This window comes from Ictidomys tridecemlineatus, chromosome 8 (genome assembly GCF_052094955.1).
Source record: "Ictidomys tridecemlineatus isolate mIctTri1 chromosome 8, mIctTri1.hap1, whole genome shotgun sequence".
Taxonomy (NCBI): Eukaryota; Metazoa; Chordata; class Mammalia; order Rodentia; family Sciuridae; genus Ictidomys; species Ictidomys tridecemlineatus.
The window spans coordinates 82,465,897-82,483,954 of NC_135484.1; the positions used below are offsets into that span (position 1 = coordinate 82,465,897).

Here is an 18,058-nt window from a genome sequence, read left to right on the forward strand (position 1 = left end):
TGCACTTGCTATACTGTCACACATTTCCCAAAAATAGAATAAAAAATACATACCTATACAGTCCTGATTATCCACATAATGTACTTCATTAACACCTAAACCTTCTTTTTGATAGAGTTCTTGCTCCTAGAAATGAAATAATCATAAATACATAAACAAGGTGCAATATGAAATGTAGTTAATTTCTGTGTCATTTCGAATCATAACATTTACTAATTAAAATGCAAAAGTTTAAACCAACTATTATAACCTTAAATGGTTTTCCAAAGATAGAAAATTTTCTGGCAGGGAGGAATGTACTCTACTACTGAGCTATATTCCAAACCCTTTTAATTTATTTTGAGACAAGGTCTCACTAAGCTGGAGAGGCTGGCTTTGAACTTGTGATTCTCCTGCCCCAGTCTCCTGAGCAACTGTGATCATAGGCATGCACCATAACACCCAGCTAAGACAAAATAAATTTTAAATATTTGCAGACAGACATTACAGGTAATAATAATTAACTGGAAATTAATTATAAGTACCTATACAGGAATATTATACAAGGTAGAAAAGAAACAAAAATTTGGAAGAATAATGTACAAATAAAAATTGAATTCCTAGATATAAATTTAGTAACTTTTTGAAAAGAAAATTTAAAGGATTTTATTAGATGGGTATGCTACTCAATAAGTTTAAGTTTGTATGTTCTAACATTTTCTCATCAATTTAAATATTTCCATTCATGAGTTATACTAGAAATGCTTTCTGACTTTCTGGAGGGCAGTCTTCACTTGAACCCAATCTGAATTTGAAATTCACATTTATATTTAGAGGATTATTATGAAAGTAAATATAAATCAAGACAGTGTCTCCTCTTTATAGAGTTCCTATTTCTAGATAAAGATTCTTGCTGGGTGGTGTAGAAAGAAGGATTAGTGTATATTAAATGAGAGTTATGCACATAAAATTTCACATGGTATTGGAAAAACTAATTTAGTTGGGTAAAACGTTTTCAGAACTATCTTACCTGTTTCATCTGTCTGTTTATGGTCAAAATTGGTTTAACTACAACATATAAGTAACCCATACAAAAGCTGGAATGTGTGGAATGAAATCCCACAGAGACAAAAACACAATAAAATTGTGGGAAAAGACAGATGGGATAGGAATAGGAAATAAATAGTTAGGAAATAAAATTCTGCACACTTCAGCCCAAATACAGTAGAGGACAGAACTCAGAAAATATAAGTGTTAATATAAAGAAACTAAAGGTTTGTGGGCCAGCAGCCAGGAAAGGAGGAAGAAGTTACAAACATGCTCTGGGAATTGGTTTCTTCATCTGTAAAATAAAAAACTGGACTAGATGACCTATCAGTCCCTTTATCTTTTTTCAGAAAAACATATCTCTAATAGTACAAAGGAAGGAATGTCAAGGGTTTTGGTAAAAAATATTATAGAATTCAGATTTAAAGGAAAAAAATAATTAACCTAATCACAACTCAACTATTCCAAAGCTACTTTTATTTTTACTGCACACTAAAGAATTATAAAGAAACTCCCTAGCTATGTGTGGTATGCCCACAGTTATTTACTATAAGCAATGGCAAGAAGTTCCTTACTGGACCAGAGACTGTGGCCAACCAAAGGCAGGCTATTCACAAGCAACTGGCAGTCCACAAATTAACATGGCAAGGAAAGTATTGTCCAGAAACAAATGGATATATGGTATCTACTGACCCAGAACCTTTGCCACTCCCTACAGAGTGGGCAATAGAGTAACCCAAAGCTTGGGGAAAAGGGCAAGAAAGGCCATGTTCAGAGATGAGAGAAGAAGGTTGTACAGCAGTGAAAGAATTAAAGACAATCATAATCAGAAAAGAGAAGGAAAACAAAAGGAAAACAAAACAAGCAGAACTTCTGAGGAAGTACCAATTCATTTTTTACCAGTCCCTAAACTTTGGCTGAACCATAACTTATGCTGGGCTTCCCTGATTCCTGGACCACCCTTTCATTATACTCCAGCAATTGGGGAACTACAGCATGTCTCTCTTCCTTGAAATTTAAAATAGCTTAATTTGGATTTTAAATTGTAAAAATTATTACCTCCTTCAGAATCCTTTCATTAAAAAATTGTTGAAGTTTTTCATTACAATAGTTGATGCAAAATTGCTCAAAACTGTTATGTTCAAAGTACTCTGAAAATTAAGAGCCAGCACAAAGAATCATCATCAATTCAACTTCATATAAATTTATCCCATAAAATAAAACATTATTGTATCGACAGATCAATTTAAAACTGGGCTATAAAAATATATTCAATTGTTTTATACTCCCCAAGTCTTCTTATTTTAAGATAAATTGTATTAGACACTATAATTGAGAAATAAAAATACCTTTCTCTAATTGGACAAAAAACTGTTTGGCAGGTGAAATAAATTATATAGTATAATAGCAAAATGTAAGCCATTTGTAACATAATTTTTAAAGCATGAGTATTTAAGCAATTCAAAGCCCAAAATGACATAAAAAATTTATCTATAAAATTACAATTATCAAAAATACCATAAATACTGATTCACTTCTGAAATTATATTACATAATATCTAACATCTACAGGGTTCTAAAATTTTATGAATCTCTGTGTGTAGCATGCTAAAACTGATATAGACTAGTATACAAACAAATGTAAAGATTGTGAAATCTTAAGAAGTCAGTGATGGGGGGTTATCTATCTTTGAACAAAAGGTAGTATTTCATTATAAATTTTAAAATACCTATTACATCACATAAAAACAAAAGCAAAACTCTGAGCCTCTCAAAATGTAAATACTTATCTTCTGTTGGCAAAGGCAAACAAATCACAAAGAGAAACATACCAATCCCGCAAGCCAGAAGAAACACCTGATATCAATAAAGCCCAGTACAAAACCCATCAGATTTACTTCAAGATTTTAATAACATAGTCATTCAGAACACATCAGTGTTCAGATTGTATTCAGTAACCCATTTAATTTCTGGTTGAACCATTCCACAGTGATTCACAATAATTTGTTATCTTATTCATTTGATGGAATATGAACTAGAAATAGTTATTTGTTGACAATTAACACTAGCAATGAATTCTTACAATTATGAGGTTAACCTATATATCTTAGGTGAACGTTTACCCAGCTCTACATGTTCAACCATGGTTTTAGTGACTTTATTATCTACATTAGTCACATTATCTGAATTTGTAGCACTGATTTTCACCTTTTAAGCAGAGACATTTAAACTATATATATATTTTGTTTTCAGTTGTAGTTGAATACAATACCTTTATTTTATTTATTTATTTTTATGTGGTGCTGAAGATTGAACCCAGCGCCTCACATATGCTAGGTGAGCGCTCTACTGCTGAGCCACAACCCCAGCCCCTAAACTATGGTGGTTTTAATCAACATGTTTTAATTTTGTCCTTAAGACTTAAAGAATCTTTCCCTTTTTTAAAAACTATCAACTTTCTATACAAATCATATTATAAAATGCAAGTTTGAACATACAATTGAAAATATATCAAATAAAAGGTATTACAGGAGATAAAAAGGCTTTTTAAAATATATATATTCTTATATGTGCAAAGAAATATCAAACAAAAATAAACTCACAAAAGAATTGTACTTACCAAAACCAGCAATATCTAGAACTCCAATAAAATAGGATGAAGTTTCAAAAGGAAAACACTGATTAACTCTGTTTACCACATGATCAAAAAGATGGCTATAGACAGTCTTTGCCAGGGCATCACGAGCATTGTTTGCTTGCTCCACTTTCAAGGGGACCCTGCAAAAAAAGACTGTATCAATGAAAATTTCTTATGGGAACATAGTGTGAAAAAATACCAAATACCCAAAGATAAATGTACCTGAACATATTCACTGTGAAGAACAAACAGTTACCAAGGGTCATATGTGAATAGGCACAGATAAACAGGGCTACAGAGAGAGCTATAAAAAAAGAACTAAAAGAACCATCTAAAATTAGATTTAAAAATCTCCTACTGATTAAAAAAAACTTCAGGCTTGAAAAATCATTTTAACTTTAATTTACATTTCACTTTACATGATGAGTAGGTAAAAATTACTCAGAGGAATAATCTTCCTTTTGACTTTCTTAAATGTGAAAGAAACTGTTTAATTCAGAATAACTTTGAAGTCTGGTAATTTATTTACCTTGTTCAAGAAAAATATTTAGTTACTCCTTAAAATTTGAACTGTCCAACTCTACCATATTAGTAACTACATATGATACAACAGTATTAGATGTTGCACATACAGATACACGACCTATGTTCTTAAGAAATTATATTTTGATGAAGAGAGACTGGCATAAAGGAGAATTTCCTAACACCACACTAAATGCTATCATAATGATAAGCATGTGTCACTATGAGAGTACAAAAAAAAAAAGATAAAATTTCGAAGTTACTTTAAAAATCATTTGAATAAACCTGATATTTGAATTCCCTCTAAATAGTGTTTTTTTATACTTAACATTCCTGCAAGAGTCCCATTCTCCCCACCCCAAAATGCATGCACACACACACACAGTGATAGTGCTAGGTACTAAAACTAGGGTCTCATAAATGTTAGGCAAGTAGGCAAGTACTCTACCACTGAACTACATCCCCATCCTATTTTATTTTGAGACTATGTCAGGCAAAACTGCCAAGTCTGCTCTCAAACTTGAAATCCTCCTACCTCAGCTTCCTGAATAGCTAGGATTACAGGTACATGTCACCAAGCCCAACTTTTTATGAAATAAGTCACTTGAGTTCACTGTCTGTCATGGGACATTTCTTGAACTGATGTTTATGTGAATACCTTTTAGAGAAAACATGTAAAAGAACTGCTTTGGAACAAAGTGGAAATGGGGAAACAAAGGAAGCAGTACCTTAAAACCATTAAATCCATGACCTTTATGGGTTTTCCCTTGGAATTTGGTTTCTTCTCTAAAGAACCAAGAAATTGGGGCTGGGGTTGTAGCTCAGTAGTAGAGCACTTGCCTAGCATGTGTGAGGCAATGGGTTCAGTACCACATAAAAAAATAAATTTAAAAAAATAAAGGTATTATGTCCATCTACAACTAAAATAAATTTAAAAAAAACAGAAATTAAGGAACTTTAGGACAATGCTATACAAATTTCTTACAGAGCTTTTCTTTGTAGTACAAATAATTTAGAATTAGTTTAGCAAAAAAAAAAAAAAGATCAGGCTAAGCATATCTTGCTTCTATTTCCAAACATGTAAGAGGTAGTAAATTTTTAAGCAAATAAAATACCTTTTTGAATGTTCTTTTAGTCAGGTAGAGTAACACATGCCTGTAGTCCCTACTACTTAGGAGTTCACATAGTAACACACAATGCTAAGCCTAAATATAAATATTATTGCATAGATTAAAATCAAAATGCATAAAGTATAGGCTATTGAACCAAACTATACACATATCTAGGCACAATCTACAAATTCTTGATTACTGATTTGAAAAATCTTGGCTAGGCCCTTGTTATCTTGTAATTTCCTCTAAATAAAGACTCCTCAGTAAGGAGAGGTTGCACTTGCTGCATATTTTGCTAAAGTAAGTTCAACTTAGTGGAAGTTTTAGTATACAATATTTGCACGGGCAATCACTTGTTAAGTAAAATGATCTGTTACCCCAAACAATCAGATATTGATTTAAATAATCAATTCACATTTTTGTAGTTGTTCGCAAGTAAATCCCTCTCTTACCTTATGAATTTAAAATATGTGCCATGCAGAATATCTAAAAGGAACAATTTTTAAGAGTTATGCAAATCCCCATTTATTTATGTGATGGATTACTGCAGTAAGATGCACAGATTTTTGATCTACCAAGTATATCTTTGAGAACATTAAAATGAAAAGAATGAATGATACATAAAGATCAATCTTAAATCTTTATTTTCAAAACTTATATACATCTCCTTGAGAAAATGCAAAACAGGAATTTTGCAGTGCAATTAAGGGACTTACTTTATAACTGTTCCTTTGGTGCCCCCTGCTGTCGTTAACATAACTCTTGTGGTTAAACTTACACGAAGATCATCTTGGTCCAAACCCAGTAGTTCAGCACAATATTCCAATGACTGAGTAGATTTATTCTTCAGATTACAACCACCTAATGAAATTTAAAATTAATAAACATTATCTAACCCAAATTTTCAAAACCCATTTCTCAGAATTACACTTTACTGTGTTCTCTCTCATATGAGGACGCTAACACAATGGAGGGTGAGCTAGAAGTTCACTGGATTAGACAAAGTGGAATGAAGGGAAAGGAGGGGCAATTGGAATAGGAAAGACAGTAGAATGAATTTGACGTAACTTTCCTTTGGTCATATATGAATACACCACAATGAAACTCCACATCATGTTCAACCATAAAAATGGGATCCTTGAGCTCCATGCTTGGAAATTGTGTAAAATAACTAAAAAGTTCCTTATTTATGTTTATTTTGGTTGCATTTTAAAAATGCACTTTGCCCTGAAATTATGATGTTGCATAGGTCTGTGCTTTTACCTTCATGATAACACAGTGGTTCTATGAAGATAAATAATTGTATTTATACCTATGAAGTATTATGATAGTTGAATAAAAAAATAAAAATTGTCTTTTCTTGGAAAAAAAGTGGGATCCTAAATAGAATGTTATACTCCATGTATGTATGTCAAAATATACTCTGTTGTCATATATATCTAAAAATAATAAAAAATAATAATAATAATAAAGTCAAATACAAAAAAAAGAATTATACTTCACTAATAAAAACTATAGAATACACAAGGCTTATTTGTAACTCTTTTTCACATCTTTGTCAGATATTCCAAGACAAACAAGAGATCCTAAGTCAGGAAAAGCCTATGGCATAACAGATCCCCTTATCTGTAGTTTTGCTTTCCACAGTTTGTTACCTGCCATAAACCACAATCCAAACATATTAAATGGAAAATTCCAGAAGTAAATAATTCATAAGTTTTAAATTGTGCACCATTTGGAACAACATGATAGAACTGTGTGTCATCTTGCCAGGGATGTGAATTACCCCTTCGTCCAGTACATCTACACTAAAATGACATAATTCTCAAAAAAGTAACCAATAATTCATTTAAATATTTCTTTTCTTTTATTATATTGATAAATTTTTATATATACCTATATGAATTATGTAAGGTTAAGAAAACAACTTTTTAAAAAATCTTAAAAATGCAAAAGACTTTTTAAAAAAGGAAAAGACTATAAAATAAAGTAAGGTTTTCATGTCACTCCCTTTCCAAAATAGTTCTTCAAACATTTTTAAGTTTATTATTATAATAAAATACTTTTTTGTTATATGGAATCTAAAAAACATAGGCAGTCCCAGAAGGCATTTTAAGTATTTCCATCATGTAAAAACCATATTTATGACAGTTAAGAGTCCTACAAGTACTGGGAAATCATATTAGCCAAATTTTATTGCTATATCACTTGCATGTATAAATATGTAACAATGAATCTCACCATTATGTGTAATTATAATGCACCAACAAAAATATAGAAAAAGTTCCTTACACGTTTACTGGAAAATAAATTTTCCAATAAAATAATTTCAAAATATTTTTTTTCACCAAGTTTCTAGGACATGCCAAAAATGAACTATCAAGGGAGGAAAAACCCACTTCTACTTAGAAATCATTTGGATCATATATTTAATGGAGAGTCATAGGAAAGATGAAGATAAATGTAATAAAATCTTAGCTATTAATATTATATTAGTCTAGTTTTTTCTCTTGAGCCTTTGCCTTATTACCATCTGTACTATATCCTGCTTATTTCTGCTGCAACTGAAGGAAGGAACTTTAAGAAAAAAAATAAAGTGATAATGCAAAAATGTAATTAATCCCTTCTGACTAATTAGTGCTCTTCAACTAACTGGATCATGCAACATCCATGATACTCCATATACATCTACAAGTTCTACCACAGGACAATAATTAGAGATATGAAAATACAACCTATTACTTATAATAACATTTCCAAAGTGTATGCTAATTATCCTAACACTTAAAATCTTTCTTTGTTACTTAGAATCTCCCATATGTTCCTTTAACATTGCTAAAAAGCAAATGAAACATGACAACATTCATTATATTTTCACAATAAATTTTCCAATTCCTCTAAAAAACTAATAAGAAATTAAATGTACCCTAAAAAATCTATATTGCTATAATTTCATTTTAAGTAGGCAGCAATCTGTATTTTTATTTTACATATTCACTAACAGTGATTACTATGTACCAACCACAAATACTCAAATCATTTTATAAATATTTAACTTATTTATTCCTCTTCACAACATGAAGACCATTATTACCCTTGAACAGTGAAGAAACTATGATATGGAAAGGTTAAGTTTCTCTCCCAAGGTCATGCACAGCAGATAGTACAAGGTAAAGCTGTCTGATTCAAGAGCATGTGAGCTTCTCTATGCTATGTTGAATCTCACATTATTGATTTCACAGCATCACAGGACATTAAATCTGAAAGTCATTGTCTATTTTAGTATACTCATTCACAGATCATAAGTTTTAGTAGCCTGGAGGCAATAAAGGACAATTATTACAGGCTTCTGAGCTAGTCAGACATGGATAGAACAGGTTCTCCCGGCTAAAACTTATTAATAACCATGTGTATTATCTCACTTTTGCACAGGCTCCTCATCTATAAAATGGAGATAATATCTCTCACCTCATTATTTTTTGATGTTTTAACTATGATTATGATGAAATGTAAGATGTGAAAGGAAGTATCTTGCATAGGGTACTTTTGTGTGTGTGTGTGTGTGTGTGTGTGTGTGTAGTACTGGAGACCGAACCTACGACCTTGAAAATGCTAGACAAGCACCCTACCACTGAGGTACACCCCAGCTCTGATACTTCTTATTTTTTCCTTCCTCTTGTGCCCCCTTTCCTTGTTGCATACAGATACTGTACTTTAAAAGAACTTCTTATGGATTATTTCATTTTGTAAATGAAGAAACCAAGGTTCACAGAACCCCAGGGATCTGACACAAAAGCCCATGTTATTGACTGCTATATTAAATAGCGCTTTCAGTTCTTCTTAACTAATTTCTGTATAAGATTCTAAAACAATGTATTAATGCAAAGGTCAACAATCTTTTGCTCTAATCTTTTTTCCTAAGCCAGATAGTAAATATTTTAAGTTTTGCAGGACATCACTCTGAACTATTCAGCTCTGCTACTGCAAATGAAAACTGGCATAGACAATACACAAATGCATGGGTGTGATTATGTTCCAATAATGTTTTATTTATAAAAATAGGTGGCGAGCCAGATTTGGCCCATAGGTAACAGTTTGCCAATCCTATATTCAGGGATCACATTTAGAACTAAGCAAAGTTTCACTATTTATGCTATATACAGACTGCAACACTAGAGTTAAATGTTACTTTTTTTTTTTTTTTCAAACTGGGATCCCCAACCCTTTTTGTATTTTCTTTAGAGACAGGGTCTCGCTGACTTGCTTAGGGCCTTGCTAAATTGCTGATTCTGGCTTTGAACTTGCAGTCCTCCTTCATCAGCTTCCAAAAGCTCTGGGATTACAGGTGTGCACCACCAAGCCCAGCTGAATGTTAACTATTTAGATATACTTCAATTTTCATAAGAGTGAAAATTTTAGTTTATTTTTGTTTCTCATAAATAAGGTATATAGTGTTAAACTGCCCTGATTAACTTATCCAAGTTTAGATCAATGAACCAGAAAAATTTCAAAAATACTTTAATAAAGGATAGAGAATTAATCTGTTATTAAAAATGTACCATTATCCAGGAGCGGTGACGCAAGCCTGTAATCCCAGTGGCTGGGGAGGCTGAGGCAGGAGGATCTCAAACCAGCCACAGCAAAAGCAAGGCACTAAGCAACTCAGTGAAACCAAGTCTCTAAATAAAAACAAATTAGGGCTTGGGATGTGGCTCAGGGGAGTGCCCTTGAGTTCAATCCCAGGTATAGGAGGGAAAAAAAAAGTACCATTAGTTAAAATTTTTAACTATGACCCTAGTACTCAGTTGTTAATTTGTTCAAAACAAAGCTCATAATGAAGCATCGCTCATTTGTCAGGTTCACCATGTAACACACTACATTCTAGAAAATTCAAAAAACATGCACCTAAACATTTAGAATGATTTTTCATATGACCAAAAAATAAGAGTAAGTCAATCTAATTTAATGCCCTTAAGAAAAAAAAAAAAAAAAAAAACCTGAAGTGCTGCCAGTGTCCTCAAAGTCAATGTTTCCAAGATGCAGGACACCCGCGACTACTCGGAACAGATCAAGCTTTTCTTCATCATCCAAACCAATTTTTTTCATGGCAGTGCACATTCTAATAAAATCTCCGTGGTCATCTAAGAGAGGATCTTTCAAGGAACCTGCCTTAAGATACTACAAAACAAGAAATTAATAATTAACTAATCTTCACACTTTTTAAGTAAACCAAAACTATAAAACCAAGTCTATTAATGCAACAAATGTCATGCAAAAATAAAATTAGTCAATGAAAAAACTTAAGCATTCTAACACTTATAAAACTTGAATAACTAGGTAAAGTGTATATAAGATATCTTCACTCTTTCTTCCAACTACATGTAAACTACAATTATTTCAATAATAATTTCAATTTAGAAAAGAAATGTTTTATAATTATAATTTCAATTCTAAAGTATTATAATTCTAGGATATTAGATAAAGATAAATTCAATAAAAAAGGAGGGAATATATGTGGTTGAAATTAATCAAAATCTTTAGGTCAAAAAGAATTAAGGTAGTAATGGATATGTTAGTTTGACCTAATTATTCCACAATGTATACAATATCCAAACATTACATTGCACCCCAATGTGTTTTACAAATATACACAGCTTTTTTTTCAATTAAAAACGAATAAGCAAAAAAAGGTAAAAAGTTGCAATATGTAACCCTGACAATTAGCATGACACTACTTTAGGTTAATTACCATCAATTCACTAAAGTTAAACAGAAGCAAATATCTTGGACAGAGTGATACATGGCTTTAGAAGTATTTTTTTAACCTTTCTGTATATACACAAGGTACAGTGTATTAAAGCATTATGCTTATTCTAGAAATTTATGCAATGACTAAAAACATTTCAGAAAAAAAAGAAGGGAAAATTTGTTTTCTCTCCTAAAGGAATTTGTATCCAAAGTATTCAATTTGTTAGAACCTACAACAAGCTCAGAAAAAGGGATGAAGAGTTAGGCCTGCAGAAGCTAGGAAAAACATAACAGTAACTGGACAAAGAAAAACTGGTCTAGGAATTTTCCAGAACAGAGAATTAAGAAGTTAAAATAAGGAAGCATAATATTAGAATTAATGACATTAAAAGATGGCTCCAGGAGGTGTATTTTTCTCCAAGTAAACAACTGCTTTTCAGCAGTTTGTCTTTCCACAAAAGTTTTTTAAACATTCAATTATTTGTGAAATTTCTGGAAAATATCTAGAAAATGAAATTCCATTTTACTCTTAAAAAGAAGCAAGACAACAATTACATGCAGCAAAAAATTAACAGAAAACACATCATGCAGAATTTTTAGTCTTGCAATTCAATGCTTGCTTCGTTTAAAAACTGTTTTTAATCAAATGTTAATAAACATATTTGCTATAGGGCAGACTAAAAATACTGCATTTTCCTAGCAATTACACACAGCTGAAAGACATTCAAATGGAATAAGGCAAAGGGTTTAGTCAAAATGATCACCTCATCCTCCTGATAAAGAAGACATAAAAAGCAATTTAAACATATTAATCCATTGTTCACCTTTGTATATTATACACACACATATTATCTCACCCTCCCTCCCTTTAAATAATATAAATAAGATTCCTGAAAAACTACATTCATCTAAAACTGAGTACATTTTTGTCTTTGGAGAATACATGATACTCTTTGAAGTGTAAACACCAGTTTTCTTTCAGTTTATTCTGTGACAAAGACCATATCTTTGTAAATAAATAAATATTTTCTTCCTTTAGGACAGCTGAAGCATCCTACAACTACAATATTTTGGCGATATTTTTATAAAAATATAATCTTATCAAGACAAAGATACCATTATAAATACAATCTTGCTTCTTTAAAGTCCAATCATGGATAAAACATAAAGTTCATGACTTATAATTCAGACATCTATCTAAAATGATATATAAAATGTCAAATTAATAAAAAATTAACTGTAGACTCATCTATTTTGAATTTGAAATAAGGGTAATTTTGTTTTCTGATATTTAATATGAATATATATTTAAGATATATTTCATCTAACCCAGTTTGAAAGAAGTCAAAATATCTAGTTTATACAAGAATTAGAAATTGATGATAATAAAAACTATTTAAATACTCAATATAAATGTTTTAATAAAATCAGTAAAGGCAATATAAACTAGAACTTATAACTAATCCTAACTTAACTTTCCTAATGTAAGCCCCTTGTATAGACACAATTTAATACCATTTATTACTTAAACACTGCCTATTAAAATTTATAGGTCCTCAGATTAAAGATTAAATGTTTTTAAAACAGTACTTAATGGTATAATTATAGCTAATTACTCTTAGAAATATTATAATGATTTAGAGAGGCCAATATACAAAACTTTGTTTATTTATTTATTTAGGTACCAGGAATTGAAGCCAGGGACACTTAACCACTGAACTACATCCCCAGCCCTTTTTTTATTTTTTATTTTGAGACAGTCTCACTAAGTTACTTAGAACCTCATTAAGTTGCTAAGGCTGGCCTCAAACTTGTGATCCTCCTGCCTCAGCCTCCCAAATTGCTAGAATTACAGGTGTGTGCCAGAGTCCAGTTTAAAACTGAATATATTTTAGAAATAAGCTATTTTAAAGAGAAGTGCTATTAATATGTAAACATACTTTCACATGAATGCTTAGTCTATTGTCTACTTCAAACCTTAATTCAAACCTTGTACCTAATTCAAGGTACAAACCTGGTACCTAATTCAAACAAAGTAGATAATAAATTAAAAATATATACTTTGTACTTAATCCTAAAAAGGTAATATGAGAAAAAGTTTCAAAAGTGCTAAAAGACAACGATTCTTAGCAATTTAAAACTATCATACTTGGAAAAGAGGAGGAGGAAAGCAGTGTCCTGAGTCCCTTGAACTAGAAGCTGTGGCTTCTGTAGATATCAACAGAGTTATAAAGTTCTGCACACTAAAAGAATGAGCACTTTAGCTTTTTGAAACATAAGTCTAAAAGTAAGATGTCTTATTCGGGCTCCTAATTTAAAAATATAATTTGCAGCATGATTTTTTAAAAAAATATTTATTTTTTAGTTGTAGTTGGACACAATATCTTTATTTTATTTATTTATTTTTATGTGGTGCTGAGGATCAAACCCAGGGCCTCACACATGCTAGATGAGTGCTCTACCACTGAGCCACAACCCCAGCTCAGCATGATTGTTTTTTGGCATTAAAATTTTAATTAAAAAAATAGTTTACTATACCTCAGGACTTCTGCGGTTCTGTAAAATCTGTTTGTCAGTTTCTTTGTTAGCAAAGTATCTAGTACAGCCTCGGTTTAAATACTATAATAAAAGAAATATAAAACAGAATTAATACATACAACCCACAGGGAAACAAAAAAATAACATCAAACAGGACTAACCATGAAGAACTTCTAAACATAAATTGAGTATTGTGTAATTCCTCAATTAAATCAGTACTTCAATATTTTATATTTTTTACTACTTATCTAACCAAGAATATTAAAAACTCCTAATCCCTGGAATAGATTAAATAAAATTATTAAAGTAAAAAATTAATACTATGTTTTTATTTTATTTATTCTAATTTGCTATATATGACAGCAGAATGCAATTCAATTCATATTACACAAATAGAGCACAATTTTTCATGTCTCTGGTTGTACACAAAGTAGAGTCACACCATTCGTATTTTCATACTCGTACTTAGTGTAATGAAGTCTATCATTCCACCGTCTTTCCTACCCTCATAAACCCTTCCTTTCCCTTCCTCACACTGCCTCCCCATCCCCATTATGAATCAGCATTCTTATATCAGAGAAAACATTCGGCATTTGGTTTTTTGGGATTGGCTTACTTCACTAAGCAAATGTGTTGTGTGTGTATACACACACACACACACACACACACACACACACACACACACACTGGAATATTACTCAGCATTAAGAGAGAATAAAATCATGGCATTTGCAGGTAAATGGATAAAGCTGGAGATTTTTTTTTTATCTTTAAAGGGCAATTTTATACGTTCTCAGTATTGAATATCTTCCCCCTCCACATTTTTTTTATTGGTTGTTCAAAACATTACAAAGCTCTTGACATATCATATTTCATGCATTAGATTCAAGTGGGTTATGAATTCCCATTTTTACCCCAAATACAGATTGCAGAATCACATCAGTTACACATTCACATTTTTACATAATGCCCTATTAGTAACTGTTGTATTCTGCTACCTTTCCTATCCTCTACTATCCCCCCTCCCCTCCCCTCCCATTTTCTCTCTCTACCCCATCTACTGTAATTAATTTCTCTCCTTGTTTATTTTCCCATTCCCCTCACAACCTCTTATATGTAATTTTGTATAAAAATGAGGGTCTCCCTCCATTTCCATGCAATTTCCCTTTTCTCTCCCTTTCCCTCCCACCTCATGTCTCTGTTTAATGTTAATCTTTTCTTCCTGCTCTTCCTCCCTGCTCTGTTCTTAGTTGCTCTCATTATATCAAAGAAGACATTTGGTATTTGTTTTTTAGGGATTGGCTAGCTTCACTAAGCATAATCTGCTCTAGTGCCATCCATTTCCCTGCAAATTCCATGATTTTGTCATTTTTTAATGCTGCGTAATACTCCATGGTGTATAAATGCCACATTTTTTTTATCCATTCATCTATTGAAGGGTATCCAGGTTGGTTCCACAGTCTAGCTATTGTGAATTGTGCTGCTATGAACATCAATGTGGCAGTATCCCTGTAGTACGCTCTTTTAAGATCCTCAGGGAATAGTCCGAGAAGGGCAATAGCTGGGTCAAATGGTGGTTCCATTCCCAGATTTCCCAGGAATCTCCATACTGCTTTCCAAATTGGCCGCACCAATTTGCAGTTCCACCAGCAATGGACAAGAGTACCCTTTTCCCCCACATCGACAGCACTTGTTGTTGTTTGACTTCAGAATAGCTGCCAATCTTACTGGAGTGAGATGGTATCTTAGGGTGGTTTTGATTTGCATTTCTCTGACTGCTAGAGATGGTGAGCATTTTTTCATGTACTTGTTGATTGATTGTATGTCCTCCTCTGAGAAGTGTCTGCTCAGGTCCTTGGCCCATTTGTTGATTGGGTTGTTATCTTATTGTCTAATTTTTTGAGTTCTTTGTATACTCTGGATATTAGGGCTCTATCTGAAGTGTGAGGAGTGAAAATTTGTTCCCATGATGTAGGCTCCCTATTTACCTCTCTTATTGTTTCTTTTGCTGAGAAAAAACTTTTTAGTTTAAGTAAGTCCCATTTGTTGATTCTTGTTATTAACTCTTGTGCTATGGGTGTCCTATTAAGGAATTTGGAGCCTGACCCCACAATATGTAGATCAAAGCCAACTTTTTCTTCTATCAGACGCAGAGTCTCTGATTTGATATCAAGCTCCTTGATCCATTTTGAGTTAAATTTTGTGCATGGCGAGAGGAGGGGATTCAGTATCATTTTGTTGCATATGGATTTCCATTTTTCCCAACACCATTTGTTGAAGATGCTATCCTTCCTCTATTGCATGCTTTTAGCCCCTTTATCAAATATAAGATAGTTGTAACTTTGTGGATTAGTCTCTGTGTCCTCTATTCTGTACCATTGGTCCACCCGCCTGTTTTGGTACCAGTACCATGCTGTTTTTGTTACTATGCTCTGTAATATAGTTTGAAATCTGGTATCGCTATACCACCTGATTCACACTTCCTGCTTAGAATTGCTTTTGCTATTCTGGGTCTTTTATTTTTCCATATGAATTTCATGATTGCTTTATCTATTTCTACAAGAAATGCCACTGGGATTTTGATTGGCATTGCATTAAACCTATAGAGAACTTTTGGTAATATCGCCATTTTGATGATGTTAGTTCTGCCTATCCATAAACAGGGTATATTTTTCCATCTTCTAAGATCTTCTTCTACTTCTCACTTTAGGGTTCTGTAGATTTCATTGTATAAATTTTTCACCCCCCTCCACAGTTGTGGCGCTGGGGATTGAATTCAATGCCTCAAGTGCGATACTACTGAGCTACATCCCAGTCAATTATCTTTTTAAAACACAATTTATAACATTACTACTACAAGTAATAATGAAAATCACCCACCTGCTAAACACATGAGATCTCCAAATAACATATTATAGCTTAATATTTTAAGTGTCATTCTGAATAATTATGAAATACTATCCTTATTTTCTTAATTTCTGATTTTTTTAAATATTTTTTTTAGTTGTAAATAGACACAATATCTTTATTTATTTATTTTTATGTGGTGCTGGGAATTGAACCCAGGGTCTCACGCATGCAAGGCAAGCACTCTACCACTAAGCTACAACCCCAGCCCTAATTTCTGATTTTTAAACTCAGTTCTTCAAAACATGACTTTCACATTTACTGAAAGTTAACAGTGACTATATATAAAATTACAATATTTCCTTTATGGATCAAATAATTTCAGCTTTTCTTCTCTCAATGATTTATACTACTTCTCAGAAACCGTACAAAGTTAATAAGAGCTTTCAAAACAGAATAAGGGATGAAGTTGGACAAAAACAGAGGTTAAACACCTCTAATCCAAAAATTCCAAATCTAAAATGCCCCAAAATTTAGAGTTCCAGGTTTGTTGCATTTTATATTTTGGATTTGGGATTTTCAAACTTGTGGTATTCACCTGATAAAGTCTATGCAAATATTCCAAAATCCAAGAAATTCTGAGATCTGAAATACTTCTGGTTCCAAAGCATTTAAGATAAGAGATACTTAATTTGAAATATATTCACCTCAAAGAAAATCTCTTACATTTAAAAGGAGGTCCATTAGATAGTACAACAGGATGGAAAGAAGTTTATAAGGAGGTCCATAAGAAAAACAACAGGATGAAAAATAGTTTAAAACATTTCAGCTTTTCTTAAATTAGGTTACTATAATTCCATTATACCATGGCATGAATTACAAGACAAATATACTACATATATTCACCAAGAAAAATGTATAGCAAATTTGAATGTTTTAGGGGGATGAATTGATATTTTAGATGATCAATGTACGTATTTCCCTCTGTTATAAGTAAACATTAACATACTCCAAAATCGGACAATGATTACAGTTTCTTCTTCTACCCTTGAAGGGAAAAGGGATAATGCTGAAAGATTTTCAATTGACTGTTTCAAAAAAAGAGTTATTTCACTTAATAGAATGGCAATGTAAACATATAGAGCCCAAACAAATATTCTCATTGCTACACGGTGCTTTATCTCCCCACTTCAATTTTTCGGTCAAGTTTTTGGCTTATACAGTTGGACATAAGACTAAAGGGGCTGGATATGTAGGTCAGTGTCCAACACTTGCCTAGCATGAGCAAGGCCCTTGGTTTGATTCCCAGGACTGCAAAAAAATTTAAAACCATAAGAATGATATTTGTTTCTTCTACCTTTTCTATAATTAGAAAGCTGTAACTATCCTGCCATCCATTCTCATTCTATCCAAGCTTTCTTCATATTAGCATCTTTGCATGACTATAGCAAAACTATTTTAAAAGTTTTAATAAAGAGAGCTTTTTAAACCTTTTATTTTTTAAAATACATGTATAGTTAATACAAATTTTTCAAATAGGTGTATCTCTACAATTCCTTATGTACACAAATTGGATAAAATAATGACAAAAGAATTCAACAATTTTGGATGTGTTTGGTTTATCAGT

The 18,058-nt window shown here is 32.1% G+C and overlaps 1 protein-coding gene across 11 annotated transcripts in view; it reads right to left on the bottom strand.

Annotated features, from left to right (window-relative positions):
- The window catches only part of Myo6 (myosin VI), a 139,028-nt gene that overhangs the window by 44,186 nt on the left and 76,784 nt on the right, over nt 1-18,058 (bottom strand). For all 11 annotated transcript variants that reach the window (XM_078019706.1, XM_078019709.1, XM_040282978.2 and 8 more), the window contains 6 exons: nt 13,585-13,665; nt 10,296-10,476; nt 6,015-6,159; nt 3,647-3,804; nt 2,086-2,177; nt 54-126 (listed from right to left, as the gene is read on the bottom strand). In XM_078019706.1, coding sequence (XP_077875832.1) covers nt 54-126; nt 2,086-2,177; nt 3,647-3,804; nt 6,015-6,159; nt 10,296-10,476; nt 13,585-13,665 — 730 coding nt within the window. The remainder of the gene's footprint in view (nt 1-53; nt 127-2,085; nt 2,178-3,646; nt 3,805-6,014; nt 6,160-10,295; nt 10,477-13,584; nt 13,666-18,058) is intronic.